Source organism: Amblyomma maculatum, chromosome 1, assembly GCF_055883805.1.
Source record: "Amblyomma maculatum isolate TAMU_Amacu chromosome 1, ASM5588380v1, whole genome shotgun sequence".
NCBI classification, from domain to species: Eukaryota; Metazoa; Arthropoda; class Arachnida; order Ixodida; family Ixodidae; genus Amblyomma; species Amblyomma maculatum.
Genome location: NC_139344.1, coordinates 390,887,903 through 390,908,684, shown reverse-complemented (window position 1 = coordinate 390,908,684; position 20,782 = coordinate 390,887,903). Strand labels below are relative to the sequence as shown.

At 47.0% G+C, this 20,782-nt stretch overlaps 1 protein-coding gene across 3 annotated transcripts in view; it reads left to right on the top strand.

The window, feature by feature from the left end:
- LOC146208533 (uncharacterized) overlaps positions 1-20,782 on the top strand; it is a 67,605-nt gene that overhangs the window by 28,628 nt on the left and 18,195 nt on the right. For 2 of the 3 annotated variants that reach the window (XM_084594479.1, XM_084594471.1), the window contains exons 3-7: positions 1,120-1,512; positions 9,976-10,936; positions 14,685-14,758; positions 19,172-19,258; positions 19,343-19,492. In XM_084594479.1, coding sequence (XP_084450605.1) covers positions 1,120-1,512; positions 9,976-10,936; positions 14,685-14,758; positions 19,172-19,258; positions 19,343-19,492 — 1,665 coding nt within the window. The remainder of the gene's footprint in view (positions 1-1,119; positions 1,513-9,975; positions 10,937-14,684; positions 14,759-19,171; positions 19,259-19,342; positions 19,493-20,782) is intronic. The other variant, XM_084594489.1, reaches the window with a different exon arrangement.

The window sequence follows — 20,782 nt, the reverse complement described above, 5'->3', positions numbered from 1 at the left end:
GCGACGGGAAGAGATATGAAGGAGATGTGCACAGTTAAACCCATGTGCGAAATGGTTATTTAAAGTTTTGTAATTCCCAAACCAACTCAAAGGCATAAGGTTCACGTCTTGAAATGAAAAATTCACAGCTAGTTTTACTCGGTGTCCTGCCTATTTGCACCAAGTTTGGCAGCCGTACGACAAATCAATCTTGCGGAAATCGGTTTTAAAATTTGTCTTTTCCTTGGTCTCGGTTCGCAGGATTTCTGCGGGCTGCACTGCTGTTGTGACGTCACGAATATTAATCGCATGTTATTCCTCTCTTTCCATGAGCAAAATGAATACTGAGGCTTATGTTTGGTCAATTTGTAAACGGAGGTAACATTTGCAGTTGCCATTTCAGCGGCTGAATGTGCATACGAGCGTTTTTACAAAGTATGTGACGTCATCGATACAGGAACCAAATCATTCGTGGCCACAAACCGAGTTTGTGCTATTTTAAAGTAGTTCGACTTGATATTAAAAAAAAAAAAAATGACCTCTCGGGTCGAAAGGGGCCTTCATCGAATGTGATGCGTTAACTCAAAATGTTTAGAAAAAATCCCGTAGCTATCACCTAAGGCTTTAAGCATAAAACATGTCACCTGTCGGCACGTTTGAGTGAAAGCACTTAACGATTATTGATAGTCGTTTCCAACTCAAGAAGGCATTGGCGAATCCGCATGGAAGGAGTCTTTTCATCCAACAGTGAGGACCGATTCTCAAAACGTCGTGGTTAATCATCAAGCTTTAAATGGTAGGTAGCTAGCAGATACTTGCTTTAAATTATATTAACCAGAACTTGACAACTGACCCGCATCATTTACTAGAGGGACTCCTTCGATTGCCACTCGCCGCTCCTTTCTTGAGCTGCATCCTACTGTAGGTAACCTAAAATATGTTTTATTCGCCTGTGGTTGATGTCATAATCCACTTAAATGGTGAAAACTAGCTGTACCAATTGCAGGGCTACAGTCACGATGCCTTTTTGTTCTTACCATTTTTTGTATCAATTTCTGATCAACTCCTGTGCTAGTTCTTGATTTTGGCTGCATTTACGAATTGTTGAAACGAAGGAATGAATTGTTTTCTCACGGACAGCCTACGCATGAAGAGCTTCGTGAGAGCATCAATTCACCCATGCCGTACGGCTTCAAGTACGAGGCGTACGGCGATGATGGCGGAGGCCACACGCGCGAGGAGTCCGCCGACGAGACTGGCCGTGTCGTCGGCTCGTACACAATCTTCACCAGGGAAGGGTTGCTGAGGCGCGTCTTCTACGAGGCCGACCACAACGGCTTCCGCGCCCACGTCGAGACCAACGAGCCCGGCACCAAGACGTCCAATCCGGCCGACGTCACCATCGTGTCCACGGCCTCAGGAGGCGGCGGCGTCGGTACCGGCGGCGGTCGAGGAACGGCGGACGCGCCCTTGCCCAACGCTGCCACAACGAGGCCCGTCAAGACCACGTCACCGGCTGCCGGCGGCACGACCGTGAGTGGGCCTTCTCACTTAATATGCATGCCTGAGAGTGTCTGTGTGTATGCGCGCACAGAGGAGCGTTTCGTTGCGGTGGGATGCACCGTGAAGGATATGTGAGCGTATGTTAAATGGACGCGCAGCTCTTTGAAAGGCGATTATGCCTTTTCGGCGTGGCGCGCTGCGGGTTGTACGTCAGGCGGAGGTCTTGTGCGCGGTATCGGGGTAAATCCTGGATTCTGGAAAAGGAGTTCATGGCTGGAGTGTATGTCTGGCGCCACTCCTCTACGGCTTTCGGAGACAACTCACTTATCGCGATGGGTTTTACAGCGCTCGCTTGGGGAGTGACGTCAGCCACCGTTCAGTCATACGAGCTCTGCGCTTTCGCGTCTGGCTGTGTGGCGAAACGCTGTTGCCCCCTGGCGAAAAACTTAAATGAGGAGGAACCGATGCAAGCACGCTTTGTTGGCGACGTCTTGGTGTGTATGTATCAAATAATGTTCCCTATAGCTTCCTCCTATATTAACTTTTGGCGAATAAAGCACAACACTCATTTTTGCTTTCGTGAAGTTTGTTTCGAGCGGGCTACTACTGCATCTTTTTTGTTCTGCACGCTTGCACAAATGCACATGCTTCCTTTATAACTACTGTCCCAGAACTTGCATTTTGTAAGAAATTGGACATTCACGGCTGTTACTCTTGTTCTATATTATGTGCTTCTTGGTTGCTTATACAATGCCTTCTTCGAACTGATGCTTAGGTTGATATGCAGCTGAGAAATCGCGCACTGCTGCACTGTAAACAAGAATTACCTTATAAGGGTGCAAAAAGGGAGTAACAAGTCTCGGGGTAAATATCGCCCACTATAATATACGGAATGCTATATCGTTGATAACAGAAGCTTATTCCTACCTAAAATAACTCTTGTTTAATGCTGTGTCGTGACGCTGGGGCTACGTCGACCCGGCCTTCACTTGGTAGCGTGCAGAGACTCGGGGTTGAAGTAGGATTGAATCTTCGAAGTTGGTGAAATATGTACAAGCAGGTTTAATGGCACTTTGAGAAACTTATTTACAAGATTATTTACACGAAAAAGAAGGGTACATCAGCAAAATGGCAATCGTTAAGAGTTCATAGCGAGAAGCGACTGGATGAGCCGTTTACCCAGGGCCCAGAGCGACATTTCGTGCTCTGCAGCGTCCTTAAAACCCCCCTATGTCCAGCCCCTCTCTGAAGATGTTGACCAACCAAATCCAGGGCACGCCCCTCAGGTATCGGCATCCAATCGAACACATCACTGCACTGATGGTCTGAAGCACTGACTGGTCCGGCATTCATTCGTTGGGCGTGATCACTTGTTGGCGGGAAAAGCTTGGGAACGGCGAGGAGAGGAGGTACATTTCTATTCTTCAGCAAAGAAACCACAGGCTGGTTCTGACAAGGGGTTTTACTTCTCAGAAACCCGAGTGCACGTGGCGCCGCATAGGGCTCCCAACATTGTCCCCTTTCGACAATTGCAAATCTTTCCTGCATTCCCAGGAAATCACTTAATGGCCGTATGAGTCATGCTCCTTTCTTGTCCTGCACGTCAGCGGACATGTCACTCTGTCGTCTCCTTTGGATAGGAGGCATTCATCACTGGAGGATAGCCCTTCTCGACTGGAAGGGTGAACAAAAGAAAGCACTTCCTGCTATTTCCCGCAGGGGGACGTTTCTTTGTGTTTTTCCAGACGTTCTCTTGACAGGGTCAATTTGGCATTTGCAGGTTGTCCACAAAGCAAAACATGCTTACAAAACAGGATTCCTGGAAACAGGCTCACTTAGAGCCATTGGACCATCACCACCTATTCACAAAACTTATCCATGCCCACAGGCGAACAATAGAGCGCGCAAATGCGGATGCTTGGTCGTAACAGCCTCCTCCCCCGCCAGAAGAGTCTCGGAGGGCAGCAGTCCCAACTGCTGCATGAAGAGACGACTTAATGGCCTGCACGTGAACGCTTGAAGCTCGCTGTTGCTTGTCGCGTTGTCTTGATTGTTGTAGGCCAAATTGCTCGAGCTGTCTGAAACTCAACCACATGTCTAAACAAGCACTCGGCTCCCGTCTGAAGAGACCAGGTTAAAAGAAAACTGCCATTGTTGTTCGAGAAAAGCCCACTCTCAAGACGTTCAGGACCCACGTATGCCTAGAAAACCAAACGTGCTGCTTTACATAGCCACACATATACAAGCGCACGAAAAAAAAAAAAAACCTGATTATCAATTTGGATACATGGTGAGGAACATCTCGGACCGCTTAGAAAGAGCGGCTAAGCGCGTCCGCATTCCCATTTAACTTCCCCTTTTTGTATCTTATTTCAAAATTGTACTGCTGTAAAATCAAGCTCCACCTAAGAAGGCGACTGTTCTTCGATGTCGCAGTTTGCAGCCAAGCCAGGGGACAATGGTCCGTCTCTACGGTGAATTTGGCCCCTCCAAGATAGCACTGCAATTTTTGAATGGCCCATACAATGCAAGCGCATTCTTTCTCTGACGCGCAATAAGCCCTCTCTCTAGAACTCAGTTTTCTGCTCAAGTAGAGCACGGGGTGCTCATTACCGTCGTCATCTCTCTGGCAGAGAACAGCACCTAACCCTCGATCACTGGCATCACACTGGACCGTGAATTCTCGGCCATAGTCTGGAGCTCGCAATACCGGACGGCTAATCAGCACAGCCTTCAGGTTTACGAAGGAGGCTTCCTTTTGTTCGTCCCAGACTACATTTGTCGGTTCTGTCTTGCGGAGAGCGTCGGTCAGAGGGCTAGCCAAAGCTGAATAGTTAGGGATGTAGTGATTGTAGTATCCCGTCAGACCCAAGAATGCCCGAATTTCCGTCTTCGTGCTCGGCCGCGGGTAGTCTGCTACCGCAGAAATTTTAATCTCGCTGGGTTTCCTGAAACCTTGACCTACATTGTGACCCAAGTAGTCCACGGTCGCCCTTGCCAGGCAACATTTCTCGGCCTTTACGGTTAGTCCAGCTTGACGCAAAAGGCTCAGTACAGCTCTTAGATGTACCATATGGTCCGCCCATGAGTCGGAAAAAACCGCAATGTCGTCTAAATAAGGCACCGCGAATGTTTCACACCCCTTTAAAACCCTATCCATGAGTCGGGAAAAACAAAATGGAGCATTTTTGAGCCCGAAACTCATCATTGTTGGCTGGTAGCTGCCCGTCGGAGTGACGAAAGCCGCGTATCTGCTGGCGCGTTCAGTGAGCGGTACTTGCCAGTATCCTCGAGTAAGGTCCAGCGTAGTCACATATGCCGCTCTACTGACCTGTTCTACTCTCTCCACAATATTCGGAATAGGATACACTTGATCCCTGGTGAGAGAATTTAGCTTTCGGTAGTCTACCACAGGCCTAGGGCCTTTACCTGGAGCTTCTACTAAGATCATAGGCGAAGCATAATCGCTTTCCGAGTGTTTTATTACTCCCATTTCCAGCATGCGAGTTACTTCCCTATCCAGAATTTCTCTTTGCCTTGGAGAGAATCGGTAGCACCTTGATCGCACTGGCACGTCTGAAGTCAGCTCAATATCGTGCTCAGTCAAATCAGTCCTGCCTGGCCTGTCCACGAAGCAGGCCTCAAACTCTGTTATTATTTCGCCCAGATCGGACAGCTGGGATTTCTTTAGTTCTCCTCTCTGCTCCGTCTTTTTGTGAAGCTCCTGAGCGTTGCTTCCTTTTCCGCTGAGGCAAATCAAGTTATCCCCAATCTCCTCAGGAAGGTTTAACGTTAGATTTACCATGGTTTCCCTCTGCTCATAGGGCTTCATAAGATTGCAATGATAAATGCGCACTGCTTTACGCCTATCGGGGATTTTCACTGCGTAGTTAGTGTCAGAAAGCTTTGCAACGACTTCAGCAGGTCCTTCCCACTGTACTTCGAGCTTATTCTTGGGATCATTGGCTTGCTCCATAGTTAAGTCCTCTCGGGTTCCACTTAAAAGTCTCGTGAGATTACTAGACACTGGCGGCAAGAGGTTATTCTCAAGAACGTCCTCATTCCGCGTCTCATCAAATTCACTTTCAAGTTGACTTATTTGAGATGCCTCGCTCTCAAAGTTTTCTGACCCGCTATCTTCCACATAGACCACTGTTTTAACTGCCGTTTCCTCCGCTGTGGAATTTTCTGGTATGAGCAGTGTAGCTAGTTCTCGCGCCTTTGAACGTGTTAATGCTTGCACAACACTGTCTCCGAAAAGGATGCCCCTCTTTCGCAGTAGCATGTCCGATTTGTTGGAAAACAAATACGGATAGCACTTAGGCAGCTTTTCTGAAACGGCAGCCTCGGTTGTTAACTCGCCGAAAGGGCCCGCGATGACCACGTTCGCGATTGGCAAGCACACACTCTGTTCCTCCACTACCTGGCGGATCCACGCACACTGTCCTGTATAGTCGGAAGGCGACACATACGCCGGATGGACAACATCCATCGTTGCGGCCGAATCGCGCAGTACCTTGCAACGCTTCCCGTTGACTACTAGGTCATGCAGGTAGGGTTCTAAAAGCTGCATATTTTCATCGCAGTCACTGACATACGAGAAAGCAAACTTTTCTTTCCGGCAGTTGACGGCAATGTGACCCTGCTCATTACACCTAAAGCATGTGAGCGGCTTCCTAGCCTCAAGCTTATTCTTTGTGTTCTGCGCGTTGGTCACTTCCCCACTTTTCTCACTGCCGTCCTTTCTAGGGCGTTTGCCTGAAGAAGCCTTCCTTTCTGCGTTTGCAAATCTAGCAAAGTGCCTTTTCTGACGGTTATTTACACTGAACTTGGGATTGCGGGGCCTATCCACTGCTGGGTTGCTGAATTGTCGGCGCGAAGCATACTCCTCAATAAGTTCGGCAGCTTCAGTTGCCGACTTAATTTCGCCTCGGTCCTGTAACCAATTTCTTTCTTTTTCTGGGAGGCAGTTATAAAACTGCTCCAAAAGAATTCGCTCGACTACAGCGTCCCTATCACTGTAGGAATCAGTGCTCTTTAGCCACTCGCCCAAATTAACTCTTAAATTGTACAGGAATTCAGGGTAACTCTCGTCCCTGGACTTAGTAGTGTTCCGAAAACGTTGTCTGAACGCCTCGGCGCTAAGCCTATACTTTCTCAGAAGGCAAGCTTTGACCTTCTCGTAGTTGTCCGCGTCCTCCTTGCTTAGCCGCGCGACAACCTCCGCTGCCTCGCTGGGCAGAACCGTCAATAATCTCTGAGACCAAGTGTCTCGCTGGAAGGACAGTTTTTCGCAGGTTCGCTCAAAGTTAGCCAGATACAGACCGATATCCCCTGATATCACATATGGCTGCATGTACTTTGACATCTTGAAATCTGCCTCCTTGTTGAGAAGAGGTACCGCTAGCTGGGGACAATTGCCCGACCTCTTGCTCAACTCTAGTTCTAATTTCCGGAGCTCAATTTCTTGGTCCAGCTTTTTTGCTTCTCTTTCACGCTTCTTTTCCTCTTTTTCCCACTCACGTTCGCGCTCCTTTTCCTCTTTTTCCCGCTCCTTTTCCTCTTTTTCCCGCTCTTTCTGCTGTCTGAGCTGCTCCTTTTTTTGACCGATGAGGTTCCATGCTTCACTGAGCTCCTCATCATCGGTTCCCAGATCAGTGATTGCCTTTATAATCAAAGGTTTTCGTGCCAAACCACTTGTATCAATTCCCAATTCCTCACACAATTGCAACAGTTCCGGTTTCTGCAGCTTTTGTAGGTCCATGATCGCTCCGAGTGTCGGCTACTTCCAAAACAACAGTGCAAACTACCAAACCTAAAGGCGTTTCAACACTTTTTACCAGTTCTAAAATCTAACCCTGTTCTAGAACCTGGTCCACATCAGAAGAAAAGCCAAGCACTCACCCACACATGCGATCGATGTTCCGAGCTGCTCTCTTGTTGGCCGATTGTTGCTCCTGCTTGTTGCTTGAGATGCCACCTCCGATCACACGATGTTGTGGCTTGCAGCTTCAGATCCACCTCCAATCACCAGATGTTGTGGCTTGTAGATTCAGATCCCACCTCCAGTCATCAGATGTTGTGGCTTGTAGATTCAGATCCCACCGCTGGTCACCAGTTGTCGTGACGCTGGGGCTACGTCGACCCGGCCTTCACTTGGTAGCGTGCAGAGACTCGGGGTTGAAGTAGGATTGAATCTTCGAAGTTGGTGAAATATGTACAAGCAGGTTTAATGGCACTTTGAGAAACTTATTTACAAGATTATTTACACGAAAAAGAAGGGTACATCAGCAAAATGGCAATCGTTAAGAGTTCATAGCGAGAAGCGACTGGATGAGCCGTTTACCCAGGGCCCAGAGCGACATTTCGTGCTCTGCAGCGTCCTTAGAACCCCCCTATGTCCAGCCCCTCTCTGAAGATGTTGACCAACCAAATCCAGGGCACGCCCCTCAGGTATCGGCATCCAATCGAACACATCACTGCACTGATGGTCTGAAGCACTGACTGGTCCGGCATTCATTCGTTGGGCGTGATCACTTGTTGGCGGGAAAAGCTTGGGAACGGCGAGGAGAGGAGGTACATTTCTATTCTTCAGCAAAGAAACCACAGGCTGGTTCTGACAAGGGGTTTTACTTCTCAGAAACCCGAGTGCACGTGGCGCCGCATAGGGCTCCCAACATTGTCCCCTTTCGACAATTGCAAATCTTTCCTGCATTCCCAGGAAATCACTTAATGGCCGTATGAGTCATGCTCCTTTCTTGTCCTGCACGTCAGCGGACATGTCACTCTGTCGTCTCCTTTGGATAGGAGGCATTCATCACTGGAGGATAGCCCTTCTCGACTGGAAGGGTGAACAAAAGAAAGCACTTCCTGCTATTTCCCGCAGGGGGACGTTTCTTTGTGTTTTTCCAGACGTTCTCTTGACAGGGTCAATTTGGCATTTGCAGGTTGTCCACAAAGCAAAACATGCTTACAAAACAGGATTCCTGGAAACAGGCTCACTTAGAGCCATTGGACCATCACCACCTATTCACAAAACTTATCCATGCCCACAGGCGAACAATAGAGCGCGCAAATGCGGATGCTTGGTCGTAACAGCTGTTATATAGAAATTGAAGAATATATTTAGCAGCGGCACTTGAAATCTTGAAGAGACTGAAACCTCGATTAAAATCCTCGTTACTGCGAAAGCTTCGAGTGTTTTCAAGTGAGAATCTGCCTACATGAGTTTCTGCATTTGTAGTAATGAAAATCTACCTCATATAAGCTCTAGGTTATACCTTGCGATCATCGAGTCATGCATCGTGGCTGATTCGGATAGGGGCAATGTTTCCCAACACTCTCCAGCTGTGTATTTGCGCTTTCCCCACTGCTCGGGTGAGACGAGCTGCCTTGTGGCAGCATTGTGCGTGATTGCCAGATACCAGAGTGGCAGTGAAAAGCTAGGCGAATTGACAGGTAGACTGCAAATGGCTCGGCCTAATGGTAGACATATATGTGCAAATATCTACAGTCGTGTACGCACATAGTCCTTACACGGCGTATACGATACAATCCTAGAGACATTGTGTAATGCAGGGAAACGTGTACTACAGAGGACAAAAATTCTGTGGACCACGCAAACTGCAACAAAGTGCATAACTTTCATATCGGCCAGTATTCTCGGACCATACTTGTCGATGCAACAGTTGAACTTTAGTTCTTTTATGTGTGCCAGAGAAATAAGGTAATAATTCATTTATATTGTGCTCCTAGTCCAATATCTCCAGATGTGAGTGAGTTCCAGAGACTTTTGTCCCCGATAGTACATACACTTTTACAGCATCCTGAGGTTTGGAAAGTGCTATCCTATTAACAAAGAAATGACAAACACGCAAGATGGAGCGCTATTGTCAACTCTCTATTTCTTAGAACAAACATGGGTATAAAGGCGCGCCGAGACGTCACATCATCTTAAGCGTTTGTAATGCACACGTGTTGAGCGAATAGGTTTCCTTTATTTCATTTACTTTCTTTTCACTCTCACTTCTTCATTTGCTTTTCATCTCATCATGTAAGTACAGAATCAGTGGCGTACTTTGCACGTCTTGTTGCGAATGATACGTGGTCTTGGCTCGCATTTGTATCCGTTCTTTTTCCGAGGAAAGAACAGTTGTCAGTGGCACTCCTTCGTGTATATTTGCTATTTTATTGTTACAAGCAAGCGCTTTGCAGACCTCAAGATGATTATAACGACTAGCCCTAACGCGGTTGCTATTCTGGCTTTGATATTTAGCACTGCGATACAAACACTATTTGGCAATGCAAGTGCGTTAGTCATCAGTTCAGTACTAGTTTGTATTCATATTAACGACAGTGAGGGCCATCTAGCTCTGCTAAGATATGCAGGTATCTCATTTATTTGACAAGGTCAAGATGAAACCTTTGACAGAACCACTAGCGCGAGGCTTCCCTTTTCAACGCGTATATACATATTGTTTTTTTTGCACACAGAACCAAACACCCGAGACAACAACCGACCTACCTCCCGGGTACGTTCTTCCTGAGCGCTACCGGCCAAATGCGTCCAGGCAACCTCCCGGGTCTGAGCTGCTAACGTCACGGATTTTGACGGTGGACAAGCCGGTCGACGGGAACCAGGTCTATCCCGGACGTCCTGGTTTCGAATCTGACACGAACGTCCAGAGTCCACCGGCGGGTATTCATACAGGACTTCCACCTGCCGGCATCATACCAGTAGGCCCCGCTCAGGTTACCCGAGTTCCAGGGCGACCAGGAGGCGCTCCGGTGTCAAGGCCTCGCCCCAATGTCAACTACATTCCGTCTAAAGACACGTACGGGCCGTACCGCCCTTCTTACGACGGGTCATTTAGGGTACCAGCAGGCTCCTCCGGAGGCATCTTTTCACCGTCCCAGCTGGCGCCGAAGGGGAACGTTGGAGGTCCTCAAGCACTTGACCAGAGTGGATATGGCGATGGATACTCACCGGGCAGCGGCTCAGGAATACCAGGTATTGGTCCAAATGCTGTCTTTCCCGGATCGCCGGCTGCTCCCCGCGGCCAAGGTGTAGGACCACAGTCGTACGGTCCTGGAGGCACAGGTGCTTTCCGGGGTGACTCCACTGTAGGGCAGAGTAGGCCGCAGTATCAGCCTCCCGGCCTAGGAGCACCGCTGTTCACACGCGTCACGCAAGGTTCTCCAAAGTTCCCCGCGCGAACTGACTACGGCTCCCAGCCGGGTTCCCCTGGAGCGATTCAGCCGGGATTCCCCGGTGCGCCAGGTGTACCCGGTGGAGTTCCTGGTGGGACTCGACCATCGTTTGGAAACAGAGGCCCCTTTGGAGGTTCACGTTTCAGACCCGGTGGCAGCCCAGCAGGGTCACCTTTGGGTCAGTTCGGAGGCGATGGACCCGCGGGGAATCGCTATAATATCCCTGGGCAGCCACTGTTCCCAGGTGAGGTTTATTCTTCCCTTGATCGCACAGCCTTAGCTCTGCGATAGCATGCTCTTGGCTATATGTATAAAGCACATACATGGTAATTGTGAACCCTCTTATCACGTAAGCAGCGCTTACTACCGGGGTGCTCCTGTACCGCAGACGTGAGGCGAGGTTAGTGTGATTGCAAAATGGGTTGTAATTTGAAGTGCTAAGGCTGGAATGGCTGTTCGCTCATATTTATTGTACGTTACTAACGTGGAAACCTTGAAGGTTAGCCTTAGTTCTGCGGTCCCATCACGGAGCAGATGTGCCCGAAATAGTAGCGTACTTCATACTGAGCATACTTCTCGCTTCCGCCTTCTAATCTGCACCTGCTCTTGCTCCATCGAAACATGTCAATGGCAAGTGTGTTTCACACTGCATGCTTCATGTCTCAGAATTTGGCTGGATTCCTAGAGCTATGGGAGTACATTTTTCAAAGTAAAACACTCGTAAGCTTGAGATGCAGTCAGGAGGATGTCTCTCGACGTCAGATATCACAGAATTTCGTCAGAGGCTTGTTCACACGGCGAGCGTTCCGGATGTGCGTCGATATAGGAGTCGGAAACAGGGAGAAGAAGGTGATAAGAAACAGCAACAATAGTTTCAGGCGTCGGCTCAGTTTTTCGACATACCGAGTCACTCATAGATGAGAGCCAAAGCGGATGATGTGCATGAGAGCTGCGAAGGAAACTGCGCGTGATAGCGCCTCACTGCAGCGGAAGACGTCGAACCTGAGTGACTGCGCCATCGTTTACAGCGATATTCGTGAAAAGGACTTTCTTCGGCACACAAGGCGTAGTATGTAGCGACCGGAGACCGTCGACTGATGTCCGGAGACAATGTTATCCACGCAGACCGAAGCTATGAGGAAGATTGACGGGCTATGTTGTAGTATTATCCTCCTGTTTGAATTGGGGCCGTGGCTAGTGGAAGCTTGCTTAGTAAATCAAAATCTATGTTTAATTTATCTTCTATGTACATATCTTAGCTTTCGCTACTTTTCTCCCTCTATCATTCTTCCGTGCTATCTTCCAGTGATCTGAGCTATAATTTTTTGAATTCAGGGACGGTTCATTTCATCGAGAACATGCTCTATGTGAACGCGGTGCCTCTAGGCACAGTCATAAAATATTGGAGGTGAAAATATCGATAAATGAAGCCTTCGGCTATATAAGTACAGAATTCGTGTTACTGCACGGCTGCGAATAATGAGAAAAAGAAGAATCACTCCATCTCACGAAATCGAGAATTTTAGATGTTAGACATGAAATGAGTTTATTACAGCCGCCACATATCCTGTAGTCCTGCTCCATTGCTCGGCTTAAGCAGTTGTGGCGGGGACGTCATTTGCTACACTCGACGCCTAGCGGCTTCCTCAAACCAGCCCCGCAGCAATGTCTACAGGTACTGACGGAGAGGACGACTGGACGGACGGTGATGAACGCGGGTTTGTTGTCCCCACGCACCGTGGCGGACTGTTGTAGACACTGGTTTCGTGCATAAGTCCCTGCTGGCCTGGTTGTGCGCCCGTGTTGACTGCAGCGTTCAGAACTATGGTGGACGCGTATTGCTGATGTCGTGAATGCTGCTGTGATGGTATGCCGCGGGCGTCTCTCTTCAGTTTCGGCACGTCTTCTCTCTTACCACGCTTTCGAGGTGTCCATCGATGAGATAGATTTTGGCTTCTCTCTGTTTTGAACAAGTTAGTTAGGTTCACCTTTGTGTTTGCACGTTTTCAATTCTTCGCCACTAAACCAGCGAGGAGTGAAGTAAGACACTTGTTGACGCATGCGCTGTTCCAACGCTAGCGCAGAATATAGGCATCAGGGGGTGACTCAAGAAAGTTCGTTTAGCGTTTAAGTTCGCCTTCGGTTCATCTGTGTTCTCGGTTCGGTGCCTCATTCTCGGTTCGGTGCCGCGTTCTCCCAAGAGGCGCACCGACAACTGGTATAAATAGATCCCGTGTTTAGCAATCGATTGAAACTTATTTCGACCGACGCCACTCATGTTAAAAGGATCCTTATCTTGACTATCAATAGCTAGCGTTAAAAACGTAAAAGGTGTAAGCTTCAAGCGGTCTAACAGGTTATCAGAACACGCAATGCTACTTTGTTTTAGGACAGAGGCCAAAGGTCAAATTTTTTTAGATATATAAATGTCCACTTCTCCTTGTTCCTTAAACAAGATATTTTATTTCGACGAGAAATAAGTCTATTGTAGATATCTGCGCGCAAAGTTGTTCTGAAATTATCCGGTGCCAATCATATGAAGCGTGAATATCCCAAAACTCCGGAAACATCAACTATAATCCAGCAAATTTCTCCCTGAAAGATTACCTTTATCGCGATAGCGTCAACAGCTCGTTCGGCTGAAAAAAATTGGTGTCTCCGTCGTCCAACTGCGGTCGGAAAAAAATACTAGAAGTTTCAAACAACTTGGAGGCTGTATAAATTTATGGTTTCTTGGAACTGATGTACAGTCGTGAGCAAAAGTGGTACACAACGCTCAGCCAGTGACAGAGCTCGAGATAGCATCAAAATGTCATCTAGCGACAGCGTAAGGGACATCGACACATGAATGTAGATAAAATGGGACACCCTCACTACTATCTATCACAGATAGCTGTTGCGATAAAGTTGGAATGCAGCTTTCTCGAGCTCCGCCACCGGCTGAGTGTTGTACACCACTTTTGCTCCCTACGTACCTTGAGCGGTTTGCTTCAAGGGGCGTTTTTATTGCGAAAGCAATACTACGACAGCTACGGGGGGCCGCAGCTACGCGTGAAGAGGCGTAGCTAGGTGGTCAAAATTACTACGTCGCCCTCCACTACGGCCCTCTTTCTCTCTTTCCGCTTTCACTCCCACCTTCCTGCCTTCCTTCTTTCCTGCCTTCTTTCCTTTACGGTGCGGTTCAGGTGTCCACATAACAGGTGTGGCAGATACTGCGCCTTTCCTTTTCTGTGAACCAGTCATGATTATTGTTATTAGAGGGGCTGTTGTTGTTGTGGCTGTAGGAAGAAGGAAAAGAAAATGCACGGGCCTGCTACTGGCTCTGTAGCTGAGCCACCTCCGCTGCCTCGTGCGGAGAGAATATAGAGAAGAAAGAAAAGCAAGAGGGAAAGAAAGACGCGCGCCGCAACAACAGCCGTCGTCCACCACCAGCGGTGGCGTGTGCAATGACGGCCTACAACAGATAAAAATTCGGTGCCAGGCCAGCCCCCGCCGCAAGCAGCGATGACCCACCTGCACCAGCCCCATCAGGGCAGAGCACTGTGTACCTAGCGAACTTTTTGTGGTGCGTAACGACTTACTAACGTGCGTTTGATATGTGTACTGATGTTACTTTATTTGCAATTCAAAATATAACCAACATAAATTTCAAAAAAATAGAAAGTCGCGAAATGAAGAGGCGGTGTTAAAAGCTCCTATCGCGCCTACTGATAAGGTGAAGCTTATAAGCGTCCTGCTAACATTTAATGCAGCGACACCGAGAAAACATAACGGTTACATTTATGACATTTCATTCTTGATATAGGAGGATTATGTGAGAAGGATTCTGTGTAAGCACTGAACAGAATGCAAGTGTTACACGTCGCAGAAACTTAGTGCTGCAGTATAGAAGTACTGTTGCGTTAGTGAGCCATGGCTATACGCTTTTGAAACAGCCTCATTCTAGCATTCCTTTTGCTAAAGGTGCCATTTGTGTGTGATTTTCAACACAGGTGGCCTTGCGGGAAGTCAAGGCTCACCGCCGGACGCGCAGGATGGCACTGGAGCAGTCACTGACGGTGGAGAAGTAAGTAGAATTGCTGTTACTTTATAAAATTAAAGTGATTGATTTGCGTTTGCATAATACTATGCGTCAAAATAAACACGAAGCTGAGGTGCTTGCATTACCCCGTCACGAATACCACTGCAAAAGTTTTGAGTCGTGCAGCAAGCACAGAAGAGGCTTAGGATGTCAAAAACTGCACGACTTTTTGGGCTGTAGCGCAGCAAAGGCCGAAGACAATCGGTGGAAATGACAGCACGAGTGCTAACTTCGGACAAATTTTATTTCACAAATGCAGCATATTTATAACCAAAGACATGCTAACACTGTGATATCGTATCGGTGCCTTTGGAACTTGTCACATAAATATATAGACGGAGTTTTAACACACGTGTCTTGTGATGAATCTATCCCTTAAGCTTCAATTATTAATCGCGGGGTCATATCCCACAATAATGTTTCAAGAAATGGCTTGCAAGTTTTTGATTTGTATGAAAGAAAAAAAAACATGCAGTCAACGAGTGACTCTCCTTGCCCGTTCCTTGCCCGTCACGTGCATGTTCTATTAACCGCTCGTTTAGACACCTTCCCGTGTGGCCGATGTACTGGATCCGGCATGATAAAGTGCAAGTGACGTACGGCTTCTGATGACGAGTCGTGCATCGACATGCTTTGTTCTTTTTTTTTTTTTTCAATCTTGCACAACGAGGCGAGTTTATTTGGGGCCCAAAACACAGCAGTATTTGCTCGTTGTCCAATTCATTTTAGATGGTGGGAAATCAAGCAAATAAAATCTCTCTCTGAGGATAAATACATCATGAGACATGTGTGTTAGGAGTCTCTATATTTTTATGTGAGAAAAAGCTCGTGTTTCTAATGCAGCGATACTGTTAGCATATGTGGTAGCATGTATTTGGCGTATAAACCTGCTGCACATGTGAAATAAAGATTTCTCGAAGTTATCACTCACCTTGTTCGTTTCTATAGGCGCCGCAGCTAAACGACGGCTCTTGACTGCCAAACGAGGTGGTCACGGGAGTACGTTGTGCTTGCGCTTTTACGTTTGTTTGCAATTTTTCGCTACCAGGTGTTCGTAAAATGGCCCGAAGTTAATTCCAGCCTCACAATAAGATGTTTTGCCCATGCTGTGATGTCAGGGGCAAGAGCAGCATCTACAACTGGAGCGGGATGTTCGGGTAATGTCTCGGTATCGTTCTATGCAAAAATACTATGGCCGCCACATTCCCAATTTGATACGCATCCACAATGGTATACCATGTACTAGCAAACCCTTTGATGTATGTAATACACTATACCTTTGCGTGGTGTCTGCAAAAATATGTCACAGCCTGCACCTCACAGACAGACGCAATGCAGTACGAGCGAACAAACACGTCGCATTTGCGATCATTCCCTGATGTATCCGTTTTTATTTCAGCAGGGAAAAAGAAGTAGGTAGCATTAGATCAGCTGAGCTGGAGCAGCGAGAAAATGTTATGTTTTAAACAACCGTTGATAACGTGGCATTCCGATTCTGTCATGATCAGCAACACGAACCAGTCACGAAATTCCATGTCATGGTTTGATGTTGCTTGTCATAATAGAGTCGTAACGCAAAGCCGGCAACTGTTGCTAAAGAAAACGACACTTGCTTGTAGTCCCCTGATGCCTCTGTTCTTCCTTCAGCAGGGCAGAAGGAATTAGCATTAAATCATATATATATATATATATATATATATATATATATATATATATATATATATATATATATATATATATATATATAAAGTTCCAGTTCAGCTGATCTAATGCTAATTCCTTCTTCTGCCCTGCTGAAGGAAGAAAGGAAGAACAGAGACATCAGGGGATGACCGCAAATGGGACGTGTTTACTCGCAGTTTGCGGCATTGCGTCAGCTTGTGAAGTGTGGACTGTTATAGACTTTTGCATAGAAGATACCATGCCCTTACCCGAACCATTCGCCCCACTTCTGGGCACTGTGCATGCCCCTACCATCGCGAGATGTGCAAGACAGTCTTACCGTGAGGCTGAAATGAACATTAGACGATTTTACGAGCACCCAGTCGAGAAAACTTAAAAGAAACGTAAAGAAAACAAGAGGCTTGTTATGAAATAGATGCGAAAAGAACCAGGAGCCACTGACACCAAGGAGGGCATAGTTTTTTTTTTGTTTTTTTTTGTTGACCAATGTGAAGTAATAATATACTCATGTAGATAATTGTTTATAAATTAGTACAGAAAACAACTACTTGTTTCCGGTGAGATCCCTACCTAAATTCGGAGGGGATGTGTCTGAATCCTATTGGCGCCATGCGGTTGTTTTGCTTTATAATCAATCGTCTCAACTGTTTCATTATTATTTCACATTGATTAGTATAACAACATATATGATCTATGTCTTCTTATGTGTCAGTGGTTATTAACTGACGTCGCACTTAATGCGGGTGGCATTCAAACGAAACAAGTGACGAATTCATAACAGCCTTTTAAATGTCGAGACCCAACGCCGTCTCGTTTTTATGAGTAAAAGGACTTCCGGCTGGGTTCTTAAAACTTTGAGCACTATATATGCTGCCAGTAAGTAGGCACCATCGAGATAGCTTGGATCGCCGAGATATGCCTGAATATAATGAGTGGAAAAGACAACTAAACACCTCTATATGTTGGCGTTGTTGAAAGAACAAATAATTTCCTCAGCCGAACGAAACGGAGGACAAGTGTCAACGGCACCTTCGAAGAGAGATCATCACCTTCATTCCGTATTGTGACTGTCTCAAATTTGCCTGTTGTGTGTAGTGAATCGTGCATACGTGCCGCCTCATCAGTGACTTCCTTGCGTGATCTCATGCATCGAGTGATTGCAGATGACGGTGTTTATCAACAATGCCAAGTGAAAGCTCTGCGTTCATCAGAGGTTTCGCGTCTTCATTCAACGCGTTTAAAGGTTTGGTTTGAATTGTAGGGCTTAAGTTCCCAAAGCGACTGAGGTGATGATAGACGCCGTAGTGGAGGACTGGTGGTGCAGTGGTAAGACGCCCGACTACTGTGCTGGAGTCATCATCATCATCATCATCATCATCATGATCAGCAGCAGCAGCAGCAGCAGCAGCCTGATTATACCCACTGCAGGGCGAAGGCCTCTCCCATATTTCTCCACTTAACCCGGTTCTGGGCTAGCTGCATCCATTTGACCCCTGCGAACTTCTTAATCTCATCCGCCCACCTAACTTTCTGCCGCCCCCTGCTACGCTTTCCTTCCCTTGGAATCCAGTTTGTTACCCTCAGCGACCATCGGTTATCCTCTCTTCGCACTAAATGTCCTGCCCATGTCCATTTCTTCTTCTTAATTTCTACTAGAATGTCGGTAACTTGAGTTATTTCTCTGACCCACTCTGCACGCTTTCTATCTCTTAATGTTACCCCTACCATTTTTCGTTCCATAGCCCTCTGGGTTGTCCTCAGCTTAAGTAGAACTCTCTTGGTTAGCCTCCACGTTTCAGCCCCATAGGTGAGTACAGGCAAGATGCAACTGTTGTATACTTTCCTCTTGAGCGATACCGGTAAGCTGCTAGTCATAATCTGCGAGTGCTTGCCAAATGCGCTCCATCCCAATCGTATTCTTCTTGTTATTTCCTTTTCGTGGTCCGGGTCTGCGGTTACTACCTGTCCTAAGTAGACATATGCTGGAGTACCTGGGTTCGAACCCGACCTCGGCGGCTGCGTTTGGATGGAGGCGAAACGAAGAGGCGTCCGTGTGCCGTGCGGTGTCAGCGCACGTTAAAGATCCCCAGGTGGTCGAAATTACTCCGAAGCCCAACACTACGGCTCCTCTTCCTCTATTTCCACTTTCATTCCCACATTCCTCCCTTCCCTTACGGCGCGGTTGCGGTGTCCACAGAAAACAAGTGAGACAGTTACCGCGCCTTTCCCTTCCTATAAATAAATCAGTTTTTTTTTTTAATTTTGGTCACCTGGGGTTCTCTAACGGGCACTGACATTGCACAGCAACGCGTTTAAAGGAATCCCCTAAAATGTACTCGCAATCAAAGGAAGGAATAATTACGGCTAAAATAGTTGCCTAGGTAAGCTGTCCTCCGTAGCATCTGGCTTCGTTTAGTGACATGTTAATGGCGATTATTCCTTTTTTTTTTGTTTATAGCACTCGATATGCCATAGAAATTTATTCTGGTAAATAACCCTCTCCCTCACGTCTTTCTATTCTCCATTCTACATCTGGCTCTCTTACGGCAATGTATTTTTTTTTTATCTCGATTGCAGCTGTACGTGTTGAAAAAACACGGTGATAAATAAAATTAACTCCTGGCTAAGAGAATTAACCACTGAATCCCTTTCGCAGCGTAAATACTGAATTTACTTGAACGTACTTTCTTTTTTTTTTCTTTCTCCGTACTTCAGGACTCCAGCAACGAGGACGGCTTCGCTCCCAACGACCCTCGGCGGCCGTTCCTCTTCAGAAACGAAGACCAAAGACCATCTTCTCCCGTGAGTCCCTCAGGCCATGACCAGAAGCCTGGAACTTACGCCATACGGGCGGACAACGGCAAAATTGAATCGGTCTCCTTCCAGACGGGTCCCCAGCAGTTCCAAGGCGCGGGTCCAGGCAGGCGCTTTGAGGAAAACCATGGCAACGTGCCTCGAGGACCTTTCCGACGACCTGCATTCGGGGGTACCCGACGTGACGATCCGTTCAGGCCGTACAAGCCCCGTCCCATTGAGGTATGCCTAATACTCCAACATTTAGAGCAATAGCATTACAGACCCTGTTCACCAAAAATCCGGCTTGTGATGTCGGCGTCTGCGTTGTGAGCGAAAAATCACGACCGTGGCGCTGGCAGGTGGTAGCTGGCAGCTGATATGGCCGGGCGCTAACTGGTCGTAGAGTATCCTGACCTTACTTTTCTCCTTGAAACAATCAGTCAAAAGACAAAGGAGAGGGAAGAGACGAGGCATACACGACTCTTCTGTGTCCTCCGTCTTTTGACTGGCTTACTCAAGAACGTGTACCAACTGACCGAGATTTCAACTCTACTGCCTGATATTACATTTCCAGGAGCTGCCAACTCGGGCTTCTCCTTTCATATGATATAGGCGATATCACAATCAGCCTGCCAGCCAGTAGGAAAAAATCTACAGAAAATTTTCTGCTGGTACGATAGAATTTCTGTGCAGTTTTAGACAGGAAACCTGTTGTGACAACAGAGCTTTCTGCTGTTGCGATAGAATTTTTGTGCAGTTTTAGACAGGAAACCTGTTGTGACTAAATAACTTTCTGTAATAACATGAGACTTTTCTGTAGTTACAACAGAAAATTGCTACAGAACTACAGGCAACAGAAAACTACACAGCTACAGAAAAGTGCTACAGAACTACAGAAAATTCTAACGTTTACGGCAGAGCGACAGGATATTTGTCGTATTTTTTGACAAGATTCTGCATTTTCCTTTGACTGGGTATCGAGCTATTCGATTCGCTTAACAAATCAAAAACCTGAATATTCATACTATTCAAAACGAATCGAATCCGTTTTCATGTTATCAGGAATAATGCATGACGTAGCTTCCTTTGGACGACTGTTTGAAAAATTAACCATAGTTTAACTGCGCTTAAAAACCGATCAGCACGCGTAAAAGTACTATATGGCATGGTTTGCCATAGTTTTGCTATGAGGTTTAGCCTTAAGAGCCTGCTACAAAAGTCTCCCTAAAACTGGGTGATACTCCACAGCGCCTAAAGGCTAAGGGACATCGCATAAAACAATGAAAAATTAAATCTCTTTTCTCTTCTTAAGGATTGCAATTTTCACAACGCTCGTTAACGCTCATACATCAAAGTAAGGAAACACTCCGTCACGTGGTGCAACTTGGGTTGGGGGGGGGGGGGGATGGGAGGGGGGAGTGCTTTTTTCACACCTCCTTGCCGATGCTCATGTGCCGAGATCAAAGTCGGGTCCGCTTTAAACTGGCCTTCGGGTTGGTATGCGTGTTTCTTACCTTGACATTACAGTGA